The 16,734-nt window shown below is 38.7% G+C and overlaps 1 protein-coding gene across 4 annotated transcripts in view; it reads left to right on the top strand.

Annotated features, from left to right (window-relative positions):
* Hps3 (HPS3 biogenesis of lysosomal organelles complex 2 subunit 1) overlaps window positions 1-16,734 on the top strand; it is a 47,247-nt gene that overhangs the window by 15,491 nt on the left and 15,022 nt on the right. For all 4 annotated transcript variants that reach the window (XR_009379768.1, XR_009379769.1, XM_059265267.1 and 1 more), the window contains exons 6-10: window positions 1,999-2,080; window positions 11,442-11,596; window positions 13,029-13,137; window positions 14,982-15,163; window positions 16,177-16,357. Coding sequence is in view for 2 of the 4 variants with exons in the window: in XM_059265267.1 (XP_059121250.1) it covers window positions 1,999-2,080; window positions 11,442-11,596; window positions 13,029-13,137; window positions 14,982-15,163; window positions 16,177-16,357 (709 nt within the window). In the remaining 2 variants the exon portion in view is untranslated. The remainder of the gene's footprint in view (window positions 1-1,998; window positions 2,081-11,441; window positions 11,597-13,028; window positions 13,138-14,981; window positions 15,164-16,176; window positions 16,358-16,734) is intronic.

Below are 16,734 nucleotides of genomic sequence, written 5' to 3'. Positions count from 1 at the left end.
CTTTGTCATCATGGACTCCAGTGCTCTGAAATCATAAGCCAAAATAAATGCATTAATTAATTAATTAATTAATTAAAATTTTAGTTTTTCAAGACAGGGTCTCTTTGTGCAGCCATGGCTGTACTGGAACTTGCTTTATAGATCAGGCTGGCCTGGAACTCACAGAGATTCGCCTGCCTCTGACCCCCAAGTACTGGGATTAAAGGTGTGTGCCCAACTAAACTCTTTTATCAATTGCCTTGGTCATGGTGTTTTCTCACAGAAATAGAAAATAACTAAGGTAGACATTTTGAATATTTATCTTTTATTCCTTTTGTACTTCTGCTCAGTAACCTAATAGTAGCAAATAAACAGGATTATGGTAGGTGGAAACAAGTCAGAGACCCTTGCCTTTTGTCTCCAGAACCTAACAATCATTGACCTTTGTGTCAGAGTTGTCCACTGCCATTCTAGACCCATGCAGATGTTGGTTTGTGCCTCATTCCGTCAGGCTCTCTTCACATCACAAGGTTGCTTTCTCTGGTGTACATTAGTAAATGCTAGTGCTGGTATCCTAGTTTATGTGGTAGCATCAGAGATTATTTCCTGTAACTGTGAGAATAACACTTAACAGTGGTGTGAGATGAAAATGGTAGCATTGAGAACTGGGCAGAGGCCTGGCTGCATGCCTTGCCATATGAGGTACAGAGCATGGCTGAAAAGGTGCCACCACTTCCAGTTTAATGCTGGCTACTGTTTGGTTTGGTTTAGGTATTTTTTTTTTTTTTTTTTTTTTTTAGACAGGGTTTTTCTTATCATGTAGCTCTGGCTATCCCAGAACTCACCATGTAGACCAGGCTGGCCTCAAACTCACAGAGATCTGTCTCTGTCTCCTGAGTGCCAAAAGGTATGCATCATCCACCACACCTAGCCTTTTTTCCTTATTTTTAAGAGCTCATGTTTACTTCTCCAAGTTTCTAGTTTGTTTCCAATGTCATTCTTGTAAATCCTTTATAAGGTGAATTTGGTAGTAATTTCTCAGTAAATAGCTTTTTAATCAATATTGCTATTGACTTAGATAACAGCAGATAACAGCCAGGTGTCTGTGTGCTCTCAATCTGTCCTTTACCCTGCCCAATGACCCTTGGGTTGTAGGAGATAGAAGAGTCAGGAGCCTTGTGTCTAGTTGGTTTTACTCTCTAGAAAGGTGCCAGCCAATATGAACTTTTCCAGTTTTCAAGCAAGATGGTAGACAAGGCATTCTGAAGAGTCTTGTCTCATTTTCATTTTACCATTCATATGTTTGTGTAGTCTGAGTTGGTCATACTTCATAATCAAGGCTGAATTTTATTCTGAGATGGTATGATAGGTAATAGGTATTTGAATCCCCTATAGTGGGTTTCTCTACTGATGCAATAAGCCAGATCAAGCCGAATTAAAAGTCCACATTTAATGAGCTAAGCACTCTCAAGCCCTCTAGAAGTGAGGCAGTGGAGGGGAAGGAGAAATCATGAGGCACGTCTAGGGGAAGGAAGATTAAATAACCTGTAGGTATGCTCTTGAGCAGTTCCAGGGGAGGAGAGGGGCAGGGTTTGGAGAGGGAGGAGGGAGGTTGAGGCAGAGCTTCCAACTGAACAGTAGGCAGCATCAGGAAGCAGATTCTAATTCTGGGTTCTAGTAGTCAACCATTCATACTGTGAGCTACTGTTAGGGGCATTTTGCTATTGGTTAAGTGAGGATGTTGGTTCCAGCCTGGATAGCCTGACTCTTAAATGTGGGTATACATCACAGTCAGTGCTTGAGATTTCGATTCCATGGGAATGAGGTAGTCTACAAACATGCTTCAGGGATTCCACAACACTATCCTTTCTAAGAACCAGACTAACTATCGTGTAACAGATACTAGCATTGTTTTCTGCCCTCTGCTATTGCTGTTTGCTGGTGAAGCCCTTTCCGCCATGGTGGGTACATTGGTTCTTGACCCCCTCTTTGCTTAGTGGAATCTCTCTTCTTCCTTAGCCAAAGCCTGCAGTGTTTCACGGTGCGGTGCAGTGCAGCAGTGGCTCATGAAGAGGACCTGTGCATGGATACTACGTTGAAGGTTAGAGCTGGCTTCTGATGACAGTAAGACACTGAGCTCAAGAGAGGGCATGAATGCTTGCAAACTTGTTCTTAGACCTAAGCTTGGAAAAGACTATAGGCCCAAAAAGGCCTTATTCATTGTGCCTGCTAATTTTATGTCAACTTGACACAGACTAGAGTCATCTGAGAGGAAGGAAACACAATTGAGAATGTCTCCATAAAATCAGGGTATAGGCAAGCCTGTAGAGTATTTTCTTAGTTAGTGATTGGTATAGGAAGACCCAGCCCATCATGGTGGTGGAGGGTATCCCTGTGCTGGTGGTCCTGGGTTCTCTAAGAAAGCAGGCTACTAATGAAGCCGTAGGAGCAATCCAGTAAGCAGCACTCCTCCATGGTCTCTGCATCAACTCCTGCCTGCAGGTTCCTGCCCCGCTTGAGTTCCTGTCCGGGCTTCCTTCAGTGATGAAAAATGTGGAAGTGTAAGCCAAATAAACTCTTTTCTCCCCATCTTGCTTTTGATCATGATGTTTCATTTTAGCAATAGTAGCCCTAATTAATACATTTATTAAAGTAGAAGTTCTGGGTAGACACTAGTTAGTAAGCATTTCAGATGTGTGATTTGACAGTTTTTAAGATTGTTTCAAAGTGTTTTAAAATGTTCTGAGTGATAGATACAGTGTACCTTTAGAGTAGTTTCTCAACCTATGAGTCGCAACCCCTTTGACAAACTTCTATCTCCAAAAATATTTACATTATGATTCATAACAGTAGAAAAATTACAGTTATGAAGTAGCAACAAAAATAATTTTGTGGTTGAGGGGTCACCATAACATGATGAATTGTATTAAAGGATGGCAGCATTAGGAAGGTTGAGAACCACTGCTTTAGAGGCAAGTTTGTAACTATAACATATTTTTTGTCTTTTGTTTTTAGTCTTTTATTATCTCATATATTATATCTCAACCACAGTTTCCCCTCCATCTACTTCTCCCAGCCCCTCCCCTTCATCTCCTCTCTTTTTTTTAACACCAATTGCTAAAATGGTCTTATTAATAAAAACCCAGAGCCAGATATTAGGGTAAAAGCTGAGAGATCAGAGAAATAGAACAAGCCAGCCACAAGTTCTTATTGCTAGGAAATATTCAGCCCAAGAGAGCTACTTCATGTATGCCTACGCCTTATATACCTTTCTGTGCCCTGCCATCTTTTTCGTTGTTGTTGTATTTTTTTGTTTGTTTGTTTGTTTGTTTTGAGACAGGGTTTCTCTGTGTAGCTTTGTAGCCTGTCCTGGAACTCGCTCTGTAGACCAGGCTGGCCTCACACTCACAGAGACCCACCTGGTTTTGCCTCCTGAGTGCTGGGATTAAAGGTGTGTTCTGCCATCTTACTTCTTCTTTCTGCCCAGCTACATTACTTCCTCTTTCCACCCAGCTCTATCACTTCCTATCTGTACACACCCCCAGACCTCTATGGTTAATTAGTGCTAGGATTAAAGGTCTGTGCCACCATGCCTGGCTCTGTTCCCAGTGTGGGCTTGAACTCATAGAGATCTGGCTGAATCTCTGCCTCTTGAATGCTAAGATTAAAGGCATGTGCTATCACTGCCTGACCTCTGTGTTTAATATAGTGGCTGGCTTTGTCTTCTGATCCCCAGACAAGCTTTATTTGGTAGAGCACAAATAAAATACCACCCATTTTCCCCATTTTTGTCTAAAATAAAAAAAATTATAACTAATGTAAGAAAAACTATATACAATAAATACAATAACTATATACAATATATACAGGAAATAAATACATCAACAAAGTGTAGTCCATTTGCCTGAATTTGACAAATTCAGTGAAAATATTCCATTATCTATGCTATTTTGGTGAGTACAACATGTATCTATTCACTTTCTATCCTAACTTGTATTACCAACCGAAAACTGTCTTTTGGTGTCTTTCAAACTTACACACTTTACACTCTTTAGTGAGTTTCTCTTCGAATTTGTTAATAAGAAAAACCATAACTATCTAATCTTTAACTCTCTCCAAGATCCGAGAAGGAAATAATGTTACCTAGTTAAACACCAAGTCCAAACAAGTGACTTCCAAAAAATGTGAAGAATGACAGAAACAGCTGGCTGCCTGGACAGTCACCTGAGGTTTCTCTGCAACATTGGGGCATCCATTTTCAGCCTATAGACCCTAGTATATATGACAGAATCATCTGTGAAGCAGGATTTTCTAAAGAGCCTTCATACCTTGTTTTGGCAAGGATCAGCAGTAATTTCTTTTGTGTTCTGCTTGTCCATTTTGCCTGCAGTCCAGGCAATGGCAGTTTTTTGGCCAGTGGCTAACTTTTGCCACAATGAAAGTAATCTCCAAAGGAGTTTCTTCAATGCCCATCATCTTCTCGGAAGTAGATTGGTGCTGCCAGGAGCAGACACGTCTCATTGTATAAAAAAAAGAAAAAAAAAATCTTACGTTATTAAAACATCTTAAATGCCATATTGTGCAGATCTCTGAAGTGTTTGAAGATGACCTGTCTATCTAAAATATATCTCTATTTGATTGAAAATATATCTAATATGACTACAGGTTCAATTGTAATGACTAACTACTAACCTGCATTTTTTTATTATCCTAAATAGCTGGTAATATCTTTCAAGGACTAGCAAATTACATTACATTGTTAAATGAACTGTATAGGTACAACACCTTGAATAAGATTAGAAATATATGTATAGTATTTTCCAACAAAATCAATCTCAAATTTGTATCAATATACATATTTTGTATACATTATACAGAAATCCAATCCAATGTAAAATATATAAAACTAATAGTTGCTTTTTTAAAGTGGATTCAATAAACTACCTTTTTAATCTTATATCTATATCTTCCCTTTTCTTTTCAGAGTAGATTCAATAATCTACTCCTTTATCCTCTTATTTCTATATCACTTTTTTTTTCTCAAATAAGAACCCTGAATCTAATCTCCTTGTTTAGCATTTTTCTCCTGACTATTATCAATTAACAACATGTAACCAACCATCCTAAACAATGACAGTTATCCATAACCCATTGAAAGACCAAAAACCACCACCCCACCTTTTGGGAATGTGGGCATCATTTTCCTAAAATTACTTCCTGCTGTCTAGGGGCGACAATATCTTTAGGGGATTCTGAAAAGAAAAAAAATTTTGGGCTAATTGTCAAGTTCTGAGAGAGTTAGCTGTATCATTTGTCCAGTCTCTGAATAATGAGAAAATGCAGGGCTTGTCTCAAGTCCTTGCTCGAGTAGTCTGTGAGGCTGGATCATCTCAGCTAGCCATCTTAAATTTGTCCTGACCAGTTTGTAGTCCAAAACCAATCATTGGGTGGTGTTTGTCAGCTTAGTGGTATTATCATCATCCTGATGGAATCACTCTTGTGGGGCCCCATTATCTTTTTGGTGACTTCAAAGTCACAGTTAGATGCAATTGTGGTTCCCTTCAGAAAACTGATAGAAACTCAAACCATGTATAGGAAGCTAGATAAAGCCTTTTTTCTAGGATTAGTTATTACTCTATGTGACCATTATTATCATGACAAAAGTTTAAAAGTTTTAAAGAGTCAAAATAGAACCAAAAATTGTGAGATTAGTCGCAATAGAATAGTCCCTTAATTTTGGTTTTTCTTCTGTCCCAAATAAGATGGCTCTTTGGACAGGATACAGAGATTTTGGATTTTTTAAATAAGTGTGGTTGGATTTAGAGAAGGAGCAAGCCACAGTCCAACTCCAAATCCAGCTTTAATTTTTTAATTGAACTGGGACTACATAAAGACCATTTGCATTCTGTGTCTGTAGAGAAAAGCTGAAACAAACCTTTAGGAAGACTTATGAAATTTTATCCAGTTAGATATGTGATATACCAATAGGACAATTAACTCTTTTTCTTGGGACATTTTTTTTTCCTGGATGATTTGTCCTTTTCCTTCAGATGTCTCATTTGTCCCGTGTTCTTCAGATTCTTTAGCCTTCGTTCTCCTGAAAGACAAAAACAAAAACCCTTCCCCAACACTGACTTTGGGGAGTTTCACTTTTGGCAAGTTGTATCTGATTAAATGGAAAGCATTTGTTAGTGCTATAAGTTAGTTTAAATTTAATGATGGTTGATGAACTATCACCTCCTCTAATTAAGAGGCCTCTCTTGTTCAAATCAAACCTTTATCAATTTTGATGGTATCCATAGCTTTTCTTCTCCTGTAGAAACAAAAGCAGACCTCATCCAATGTCTCTCTGCAGCTGTTGTTCCTTTCTCATTAGCATTGAGAAAATTCAGAGTTAATAGAACATTATGTAATCTATTTCTGGGGGCTTTTGCTAACCCTTTCTGTTTATTTAGCATATCCTTTAGAGTTCAGTTGATCTTTCTATGACTGCTTGGTCCATAGGATTGTGTGGTATACCTGTAATATGTTTTATATTGTAATAAGCAAAAAACTTATTACAAAAAATAAGCAGAGACATATGTTGGAACATTATCAGTTTTGATTTTTGCAGGTATACCCATGATGGCCATAACTTCTAGTAAATGTGTGATTATAGAATCAACCTTTTTGGAACTTAGAGCAGTTGCCCATTGAAATCCTGAATAGTTATCAATAGTGGGGTGTACATATTTCAATTTTCCAAATTCTACAAAGTGAAACACATCCATCTGCCAGATTTCATTTCTCTGAGTACCCTTTGGGTTGCATCCTGCTGGTAGTGGAGTTTGATTGTAAAAGAACAAGTAGGACATTTCCTTGTAATTTCCTTGGCTTGTTGCAAGGTTACAGAAAAATCCATTTTAAAACCCTTACTATTGACATGACATTTTTAATGAAATTCTGAGACCTCCAGCACATTTCCTATCAATAGTTTATCGATCTCATCATTGTCTTGTGCTAGAGGTCCTGGTAGACCCGTATGGGATCAGATGTGAGTTATATATAAGGGATGATTCCTATTCCTGATTATTTCTTGTAACTGAATAAATAACAAAGTTAATTCTGACTCATCAGGGATAAATTCTGCAGTCTCAATATGTAAGGCCAATCTTTCAGCATACTGAGAGTCAGTATCTATGTTGAGAGGTTCCCAAAAATTCATTAATACCATCAGAGTGGCTTATAATTCTGATTTTTGGACAGAATTATAAGGACTTTGAACCACTTTACTTAAATTTTCTGATTTGTAACCTGCCTTTCCTTGTTTGTTTGTGTCTGTATAAAATGTAGAGGCTCCAGATATTGGTGTTTCCCATGCAATGTGAGACAGGATCCAGTTAGCTCTCTTTATATTTATTTCTATCTTTTTGGGATATTTGTTGTTAATCTCTCCCAAAAAATTACTGCAAGCTCTTTGCCAAAGTTCACTTTCTGCCCATAATTTGTCAATTTCATCATTTTGTTACAGTGTAGTTACAGGTACTACAATTTCTGCTGGGTCTATTCCTGGTAATTGATTCACCAAATTTGCCGACAACGAGCCTTCAGATGTGAGGCTGATTGTTTCTGTGTAGAGCAGTAGTGGCCCGAGCAAGTTTCAAGGCAGCTACCTAGTGTGGTAGCAGCCCAAGGTGGGGATCCAGAGAGAGCCTAAAACTCACCAGGAGAAAAGAAGCCAAGGAGACTCCAGCCCACGTGAGTGGAGACTCCAGCCACATGCAGCTTGGGCCTGAGCCAGAGGCCTGCAAGACTACAGGCAAGCAGCTTTTTAGTGAATTCATGCCACAAACATTGGGTCACCACCAGATGTAACACAAATTGCTAAACAGTCTTATAAATAAAAAAAAACCCCATAGCCAGATATTGGGGTAAAAGCTGAAAGATAAGAGAGGCAGAGCAGCAAGCCACTAGTTCTTACCCCTAGAAAATCCTCCACCAAAAGAGAGTGAGCTCCTCCCTCTGCCCTGCCTTATCACTTCCTCTCTCCACCCAGCTCTATCACTTCCTGTCTGTCTGTACAGACCTCCAGGCCTCTATGGTTAACTAGTGGCTAGCTCCTCCTTCTAATTTTCACGCAGCTTTATTCATTAGAACAAAAAGTATCACCACAGTTAGCAAGTGGGTGAATTGATTGCATGCTTACTCAGTAGCATCTAGGGTTTCCGAATGAGTGAGGCAGTGGGGAAAGGGAGCCAGAAGGTGTGAACTACTGCCTTCCCTCTCATACCTCCACTGATGCTGTGCACATCACAAAAAAGTACAGAAAAATCTACAAATCTTAGTTTTCCCAGCAGCTGAAAGCAAAAAGTAAGCCAAGACAGCAACAGAAAACTACAGCACTACAGTCAAGCAGTTAAAAAATGAACCCACTCTATTGGACACAGTCACTCTCCAATACCTGTTGATAGTACTGTGGTACCCATACCTCAGGCTCACTAGGCAGGACAAAACAGCTAGTTACTAACTAATATAACCATCACTAAGCAACAGCACCACCACAACCACCAAAAAAAAAGACACTCAAGGTAGACATAAAGGAACCTGTGAAAACCAGGGCAGAATAATTTGGGGGCTACTTGCAGCAAGCATAATTGTTATGAATATTCATTCAATTAGCTTATACCTTAGAAGTGAAATAGCACATACTGTTATGCAGATGATAACTACATTACAGAGAAAAGAAATTCAAGGTCAGATGATCATCAAAAACTTGCCTACATTCAGTTGTATTCAACGATTTTCTGATATTAAGGATATTCTCACTAAAAGCAAAAATGAAATTATTGATCTCGCATATTGAGAAGCTTTAAAGTGTAGAAAATTATCCAAGCCTTGGAAAATAAAGTATTGTATTCTGATGATAGTAAAAGAAATCACTTTCATGCACTACCTTCAACTGAACAAATTGCACAATACCGTTTTAATAGTTCTTTACAATTGTTACAAATATGTCTGTTAAAAGCAAAACTATAGAACCAGGAGTGGTAGTTCACACCTGTGAACCCAGCACTTGGAAGACTGACACAGGAGGACTGATCCATGTTGGAGGCCAGCCTGGGCTGCTGCCAGAAACATACAATGGGAAAAAAAAAAGCATCTTCATCAAATGATACTGATCTAGCTGGATGCTGGTATGTAGAAGAATGCAAATAGATCCATATCTATCACCTTGCACAAACTCAAGTCCAAGTGGATCAAAGACCTCAAAATAAATCCAGATACACTGACCCTAATAGAAGAGAAAGTGGGGAATAGCCTTGAACACATTGCCATGGGAGACAATTTCATGAACAGAATACCAATAGTGCAGGCACCAACATAAACAATAAATAAATGAGACTTCATGAAACTGAAAAGACCTAGAAAGACAAATATGGTATGTACTCACAAGTAGATATTAGCTATAAAGTAAAATATAATCAAGCTACAGACACAGACCCAGAGAGGCTATGAAGCAAAGAGGGCTCAAGGGGGGACATAAGGATCTCCCTGGGAAGGGAAAAGCAAACAGATTTTGTGGCTGAACTGGGAGAGAGGTGATAGAGCTGGGCAGAAAGAGGAAGTGATGTAGGTAGGTGGACAGAGGATGTAAGATGGCAGGGTATAGAAAAGTATATAAGGCGTGAGTATACAGGAAGTAGCTTTCATGGGCTGAGGATTTCCTAGCTGTAAGAACTTGTGAATGGCTTGTTATATTCCTTTCAGCTTTCACCCCAATATCTGGTTCCAGGTTTTTTTAATTAATAAGACTGCTTAGCAGTTCGTGTTACATCTGGTGAACCAACGTTTGTGGCACAAATTCACAAAAAAGCCTCTTGCCTAGGGCTCAGGCCCGAGCTGCAAGTGGACGGAGGCTCCACCCCACGTGGGCCGGAGTCTCTTTGGCTTCTTCTCTCTTAGTGGCTTATGGGCTCTCTATGAATCCCCATCTCAGACTGCTACCACACTAGGTACCTGCCTTGAAACTCCCTCAGGCTTCTCCTGTTCTATGTGGTCGGCAGACTTGGTGAGTCAATTAAGATATCTTAAAAGGAGAAATTAGTTAAAAGAGAATTTTTTCTCCCACATTGAAAATGTAGGAAACGTTTTTCTGATGGAGGGAATTTGTTCTCTGTCTGATAACATATTAGGTGTTGTGGAAATAGAGCAATGAAATGGAAGGATAATTAATGTTGATGGTTTTTGTATAATGTCAATTATGAATATTATTTGTTTGATCATTTTTTTTTATCATTAGAAAGGTTGGTTATTTGAGTGCCAAGATAAAAGTTTTAGAAAACCTTCTTAAAATAGATCATAGACATATTCAGACCCAGACAGAAGAATTTAAAGGTGAACCTATCTCAGCATTGCATTATATGGTTACAGAGAAACAGCCTAAGGCTTTCAAACAGCCAACCTTAATCTATCCAGTAACCATACAGGAACTGCCAAATGCTCAAGGCTGTGTATGAGCTGATTACACTGCTGTGCAAAAGTTAGATTTGAGAATTTTCAAGGAAACTATAGTCTCATATGTTATGCATTCTCCATTTGTAAAGCAGATGTTAAAATCATGATCAACTTGTAATAGCCCTCAAGACTGGAAAAATGGATACAGCTGATTTAGAGACTGGAACCTGGTTACAATGGAAGACATGATGGAAAGAGGAGGCTAAGACTATAGAACAACAATGTAGCGTTAGAGGTATAGAAATGTTACAAGATCGAATTCTTGGAGAAGACGATTATGCTAATATAGAAAGACAATCTTTACATACAAATTAGGAGAGATCGATTACAGACTCTTAATGACTTTCAAAGATTATTCAGAGACATTTCCTATCTACAGACCACTGTTGGAGTAAAAAGATGAACTGAGTAATTTGGTCAAATTCTTAGAGGGTGACAAGGACTTAAATAGTCCAAGAGAATTATCAGGTGAAGCTGAGAGAGAATTGGCTTTGGTGGAAAAGAAAGTACAGAAAGGACAAGGTCTTCAAAGACTATTCTGCAATAGTTCCCCCAGCTCTCAGACCCTCTCTCTGTATTTATAGTTAGCAGTTCAAAAAGGATCTATAAAGTAGGTGGTGGGTGACATGTATAGATTAGTATTGTAAAGAACAAGAACTGGGTGGAGAATTTTTATCAAATGAACAGACTGACTTTGTGGGTTTGTTTTTAAACACAGGGTTTCATGTATCTCAGGTTGGCCTCTAAGTCACTTTGTACCTGACTTTAACCTTGAATTTCTGATCATCCTGTATCTACCTCTTGAGTGAGGTGTGAGCTACTATCCCTGGTACTGTGCCATGCTGGTGATTGAACCCAGGGCTTCATGTACTCTGCTAGCTGAGCTACATCCCCAGCCCTGATCTTTGAAGATGAGATTCACATACCTTCATTCCTTGGTTAAATTTGTAATTTTTTTTCTTTATTAGGCTTGCCCACCTGTCACTATGGATGTGTGTGCTCTAAGAATACAGCTTTTCATAGGCTTGAAAGCCATCTGTCATTTTAAAAACCACATCATACTTCTGACCAAGGCAGACCCTGAATCCATTCCAGAGAAAAAAGAGTCACCCAAGAGGCTTCTGTAAGTATTCCCTGAGCCCCACACATTTCTGCCAGTTTCTGGAATGAAGTGTAACTGGTATATTGTATATGTGTCTTACTTTTATTTTTTTTAATTAAAACTCAGAATGATCAGATAGGTGGCTTTTCCAGAGAAAATAAGGAAAGTGTAATGATCTCTATAATATTGTTTGTAATTGACCATGGAACTTTTTTTTTTTGGTTTTTCGAGACAGGGTTTCTCTGTGTAGCTTTGTGCCTTTCCGGGAACTCACTTGGTAGTCCAGGCTGGCCTCGAACTCACAGAGATCCACCTGGCTCTGCCTCCCGAGTGCTGGGATTAAAGGCGTGCGCCACTACCGCCCGGCTGACCATGGAACTTTTACAAGAAATGAATTATAAAATAGTTTCAGTAGCTATCGCCTGTACTGTGGATAAGAATATAAAAGATGTGCCTTCTCTGTGGGATTATGGGCATAGACAGAACCCATAATGTTAATCCTGGCCACAAAACTTTTTTCCTGTTTCTCCTCTTTGGCATTTCAGTACTACACTTTTTTTTTTTTTTTAGATTTATTTTATTATGTATACAGTGTTCTGCCTACATGTATGCCTGCAGGTCAGGAGAGGGCATCAGATATCATTACAGATGGCTGTGAGCTACCATGTGGTTCCTGGGAATTGAACTCAGGACCTCTGGAAGAACAACCAGTGTTCTTAACCTTTGAGCCATCTCTCCAGCCCTCAGTACTACACTTTTTTTTTTTTTTTTGGTTTTTCGAGACAGGGTTTCTCTGTGTAGCTTTGCGCCTCTCCTGGAACTCACTTGGTAGCCCAGTCTGGCCTCGAACTCACAGAGATCCGCCTGGCTCTGCCTCCCGAGTGCTGGGATTAAAGGCGTGCACCACCACCGCCCGGCCAGTACTACACTTTTTATCCAAAGGTCATTTCTATGTTATAAAAGAGCTTATTATATTTTTATATTAAAGAATGATCCATTTTATATTAAAGAAAATACATCACAGTAAAAGAGATAACTCTTTAAGCCAACTCACAGGCTTATGTATCTTCAACATTTTTCCAGTGATGTGAACATTTTACATGTTGTTTCTGTTAAGATTTTGTGGTCCATGGCATGCTGGACTCAAGGAAGCCACAATGAAGAGGGCCTGGACATGAGGATTTTCAAAACTAATAGGTCTACATGCCTATTTGGGGACCTTAGTCTTAGAGAATTGGAGGCAAGTTGACTTACCAGTATATGACAGAATAGTAAATGCTATATACTTGTGAAGTGATGTGAACTTTGGAAACTGACAATGTGTATAGCTAATTACCAAGGAAAAATTAAATGAAAGTGATGTAATACTTGTATTATTTTTACAGTACTCAATATTTACAGGTGAGAATGATAATTTATTAATAACATGTCTTGTAATTCTGATCCCTTTCAGTTCTAGAAAAGATGCCAGTGTTAGGAGCAGAATCCCTCCCACAGCCGAGGCCGGATGGAATCTGTATGTTGTGAATACCATTGCACCAGTTCAGCTATACAAAGAAATGGTACTTTTTCAGACATCTGATTCTTCTTTATAGAAATTTAGAGTGAAATTGAATGTGAAAGAGTGGTTCTAGACGGATGTTGCTCTTGTTATTACCCAGCCTCTGTCCCTTGTATTTCACTAAGGAAACCTCAAAAGAGAAAAACAAAATGGATTAAATCAATTATACATATCAGTTTGCTGTATCCAAACAGCTTCCAGGCTCCATCACGACAGTCAAGCATGTATATTTCTTCACCTTGTTTTCACAGCTTCTGGCAATTGAGAGGCCACTTATACTCACCCTCCAGAGAGGACTACTGAACTGTTTTAATCCATTGACTTTGAGTCCTAGTGTGCTGGGTGTTTTTTGTCAACATATCACAAACCTATACATAATCTGGGAAGAGGAAATCTTAATTGATTCCTTCATCAGATTTCCTTATAGCTCTGTCTTAATTAATCATTGAGTTAAGAGGGCCAATCTCACTGTTAATGCCACTTTCTAGCCAGGTGGTCCAGGGTGATACAAGTAAACAGGTTGAGCAAGCCATGGGAGCAAGCCCAGAAACAGTGTTTCCCCATGGCTTCTGCTCCAATTCCTGTTTCCACGCCTTGGCTTCCCTCAATATAGATTATAAGCTTTATGCCAAATAAACCCTTTCCTCCTCCCAAGTTGTTTTTGATTAGTGTTTCATCATAGCAACAGAAGCCAAACTAAAGCACCTAACAAAGAGAACCAGGAAATGGGGGTGAAAAAACAAAAATCTCAGGTAATTATTTTCTGTCACACTCTTTCTTCCAAGTATAATAGGTTGTCCAGGTACAGTAGCTCCAGTAGCAGCCTGGTGAGGGGCCTAGAGTGGAATTCCTGTCCTGTTTCAAGATTCACAGCTCCTTACTCATCTCTGGCACTTAAAACACTTTTCTTTTAAATGATGCCAAGCTTTGATAAATTGAAGGAATGAGAAATATACAAAGAAAACCTTACAGCTGACACACAGATTGTAGCCTGTATTCCTCCCAGTTTGCCCTTATGTACTCCTGTGCTTTCCCAACACGGTTATTTTCCTTGGTCCATTGAAAAGTAACTGCATACATCACAGCTTTTAACTTTAAATAACAAGATACACCTATATAACCACGGTAATCCATATGCTTCAATAAATTTAATCTTGACACAATATCTAGCCCGTAGTTCATATTCCACCCAGTTTAGTCAGTGGAGTCAGCCATGGCTTGATGGCTTTCCCACCAATCCATTCTAGGATTGGGCAATATGCTTAATTATTGTGTCTCCTTAGCTTACTTTAATCAGGAGGAGGAGAAGGAGAAGAATGCAGGCTGAGCAAGCCTAAGCAGTGATCTTTTCTGGTCCCTGTTTCTGTTCCTGCCTCCTGGTTCCTTCCTCCAGGTTCCTTCCTTGGCTTTTATTAGTGAACTGTGACCTGTAAGCCAAATAAACCCTTTCTTCCCCAAGTTGCCTTTGATGGTGGTGTTTTATCACAGCAATAAAAAGCAAACTAAGACAATATGCAACCACTTATTTACTTACTTTTAGTGTTCTATATACTTATATATTAATTTTTTTTTTTTTTTTTTTTTTGGTTTTTCGAGACAGGGTTTCTCTGTGTAGCTTTGCGCCTTTCCTGGAACTCACTTGGTAGCCCAGGCTGGCCTCGAACTCACAGAGATCCGCCTGGCTCTGCCTCCCGAGTGCTGGGATTAAAGGAGTGCGCCACCACCGCCCAGCTCTTATATATTAATTTTATTAACAAAATGTAATGAAGTTCTTCAGAGTGGAGACGGGGTAGGGAACTGGTGATCTTTCTTCAGCAACACTAGCTGTTTGTCTTTTTGTTTCAGGTAGACTACAGTAACACCTACAAGACTGTGAAAACCCAGAGCTGTATCCACTTGCTCAGTGAGGCTCATCTGCTAGTGAGAGCTGCCCTGATGGAGGGCAGTCAGTTGGAGCCTGCAGAGAAAGCAGAGCTCTTAGAAGCATTTAAAGAAAGCTGTGGGCACCTCGGAGACTGTTACAGCAGGTTGGTGAGACCTCTTAAGCTTTGTTACAGAATTTTACATGTACTTACCATTTTTTTTTTTTTTTTTTTTTTTAATCTCTTGGAGTTGGTTCACTTTTTTCATTTATTTTATAAGCATTTGTTGAATGTATGCTATGGGTCAGGTACTGTGGTAGGCTTAGAGATACAAAATGAATATGACCTACCCAGTGTCTTGAAAGTGTCATAGTTTGTTAGAGAAATAGTAAATCCACTACTAAACTTTTGAATATGGGAGGGTGGTTTTATTTATTTATTTACTTTTTATTTATTTTTTTACTTTATTTTTGTTTTCAGGATTTGAGGGGCATATGACCAGGAAAAAAGACCTGAGATAGCTTTGATACTTGTTTCTTGTCTGTTAGCTTGAGGGAGGGGTGTCACTGGAACAGTCTGAGATCTTAATATTAGTAATCAGTGCTTTCTTGATGTCACAAAGAAATACTAAGGTCAATAGAGATTTTTATTTCTGAGAACCAAGTTTATAAAAGTTTTTGTAGACAGTTGTTTTACAGGCTTACTTAGCTGGTGTAAATGATTATAAATAGACTATGCTGAACCATAAATGCCATTATTTTAGAGGCATATTAAATATTAAAATTCATGCTGTGTGGTCATGGTGCACACCTTTAATCCCAGGACTCAGGAGGCAGAGGCAGGTGAATCTCTGAGTTTGAGGCCAACCTGGTCTACCGAGTGAGTTACAGGACAGCCGGGGATACACAGAGAAACCCTGTCTTAAAAAACCAAAAATGAAAAACTTAAATTCACTTAATGAATGATTGCTATTCCACCTTTATTGTGTTCAGGAAAAAAGAAACTGTAAATTGGAGTGAAATTATAAAATCATATAAAACTATATGATTACTAGTGGCAGGAGAAAAGCACTGTGAGGCTTATTTCTTTGAAAGCATTATCTGTTTTATTATTAACTATTTTAAGTAGCTGGTTTAGAAATGAACATTTGAAGCCCTTTAAAATTTCTCTCTCTTTAGGCTTGACACTGAGCAATCCCACCTCGCCTTACCATACTATAAGATGTCTGGTTTGTCTCTGGCTGAAGTTTTGGCCCGTGTGGACTGGACAGGAGAGAGTGAATCACAGAAATATGAGAGAGGATTAATATTTTATATTAATCATTCGCTTTATGAAAACCTGGATGAAGAATTAAGTGAAGTGAATATAATTTCCTATACAGTTTCTGTTTTTAACTTTTCATTTTAATAATTTTTTAGTAAATAGTATTTAGAACTTAAGTTCCAAATATTTTCTTCTTTTTTTTACACTAAAAAGAAATCAGTGTGCTCTTTTCTCCTTTAATGATTTTAGGATTATAGCTGGGAAATAGTTTAGGGGTCTCCTCATATTTTCTCAATATTCATCATGGAGATATTATCTGTTGTGGTTGAGGGACCTGCCCAATCATAGTGACATCTATTCTTGAAGTGAAGGACAGAATCAGGTTCCTGCCTTCCTTTGCAGTATGATTTTTTTCACAACTCCATTTGACTTACTTTTCAAGTGTCCAAACGTCAAATGAGCCAGTGACCTGT

The sequence above is a fragment of the Peromyscus eremicus genome, chromosome 6 (assembly GCF_949786415.1).
Source record: "Peromyscus eremicus chromosome 6, PerEre_H2_v1, whole genome shotgun sequence".
In the NCBI taxonomy this organism is placed as follows: Eukaryota; Metazoa; Chordata; class Mammalia; order Rodentia; family Cricetidae; genus Peromyscus; species Peromyscus eremicus.
This window is presented reverse-complemented; position numbering and strand designations above follow the sequence as displayed.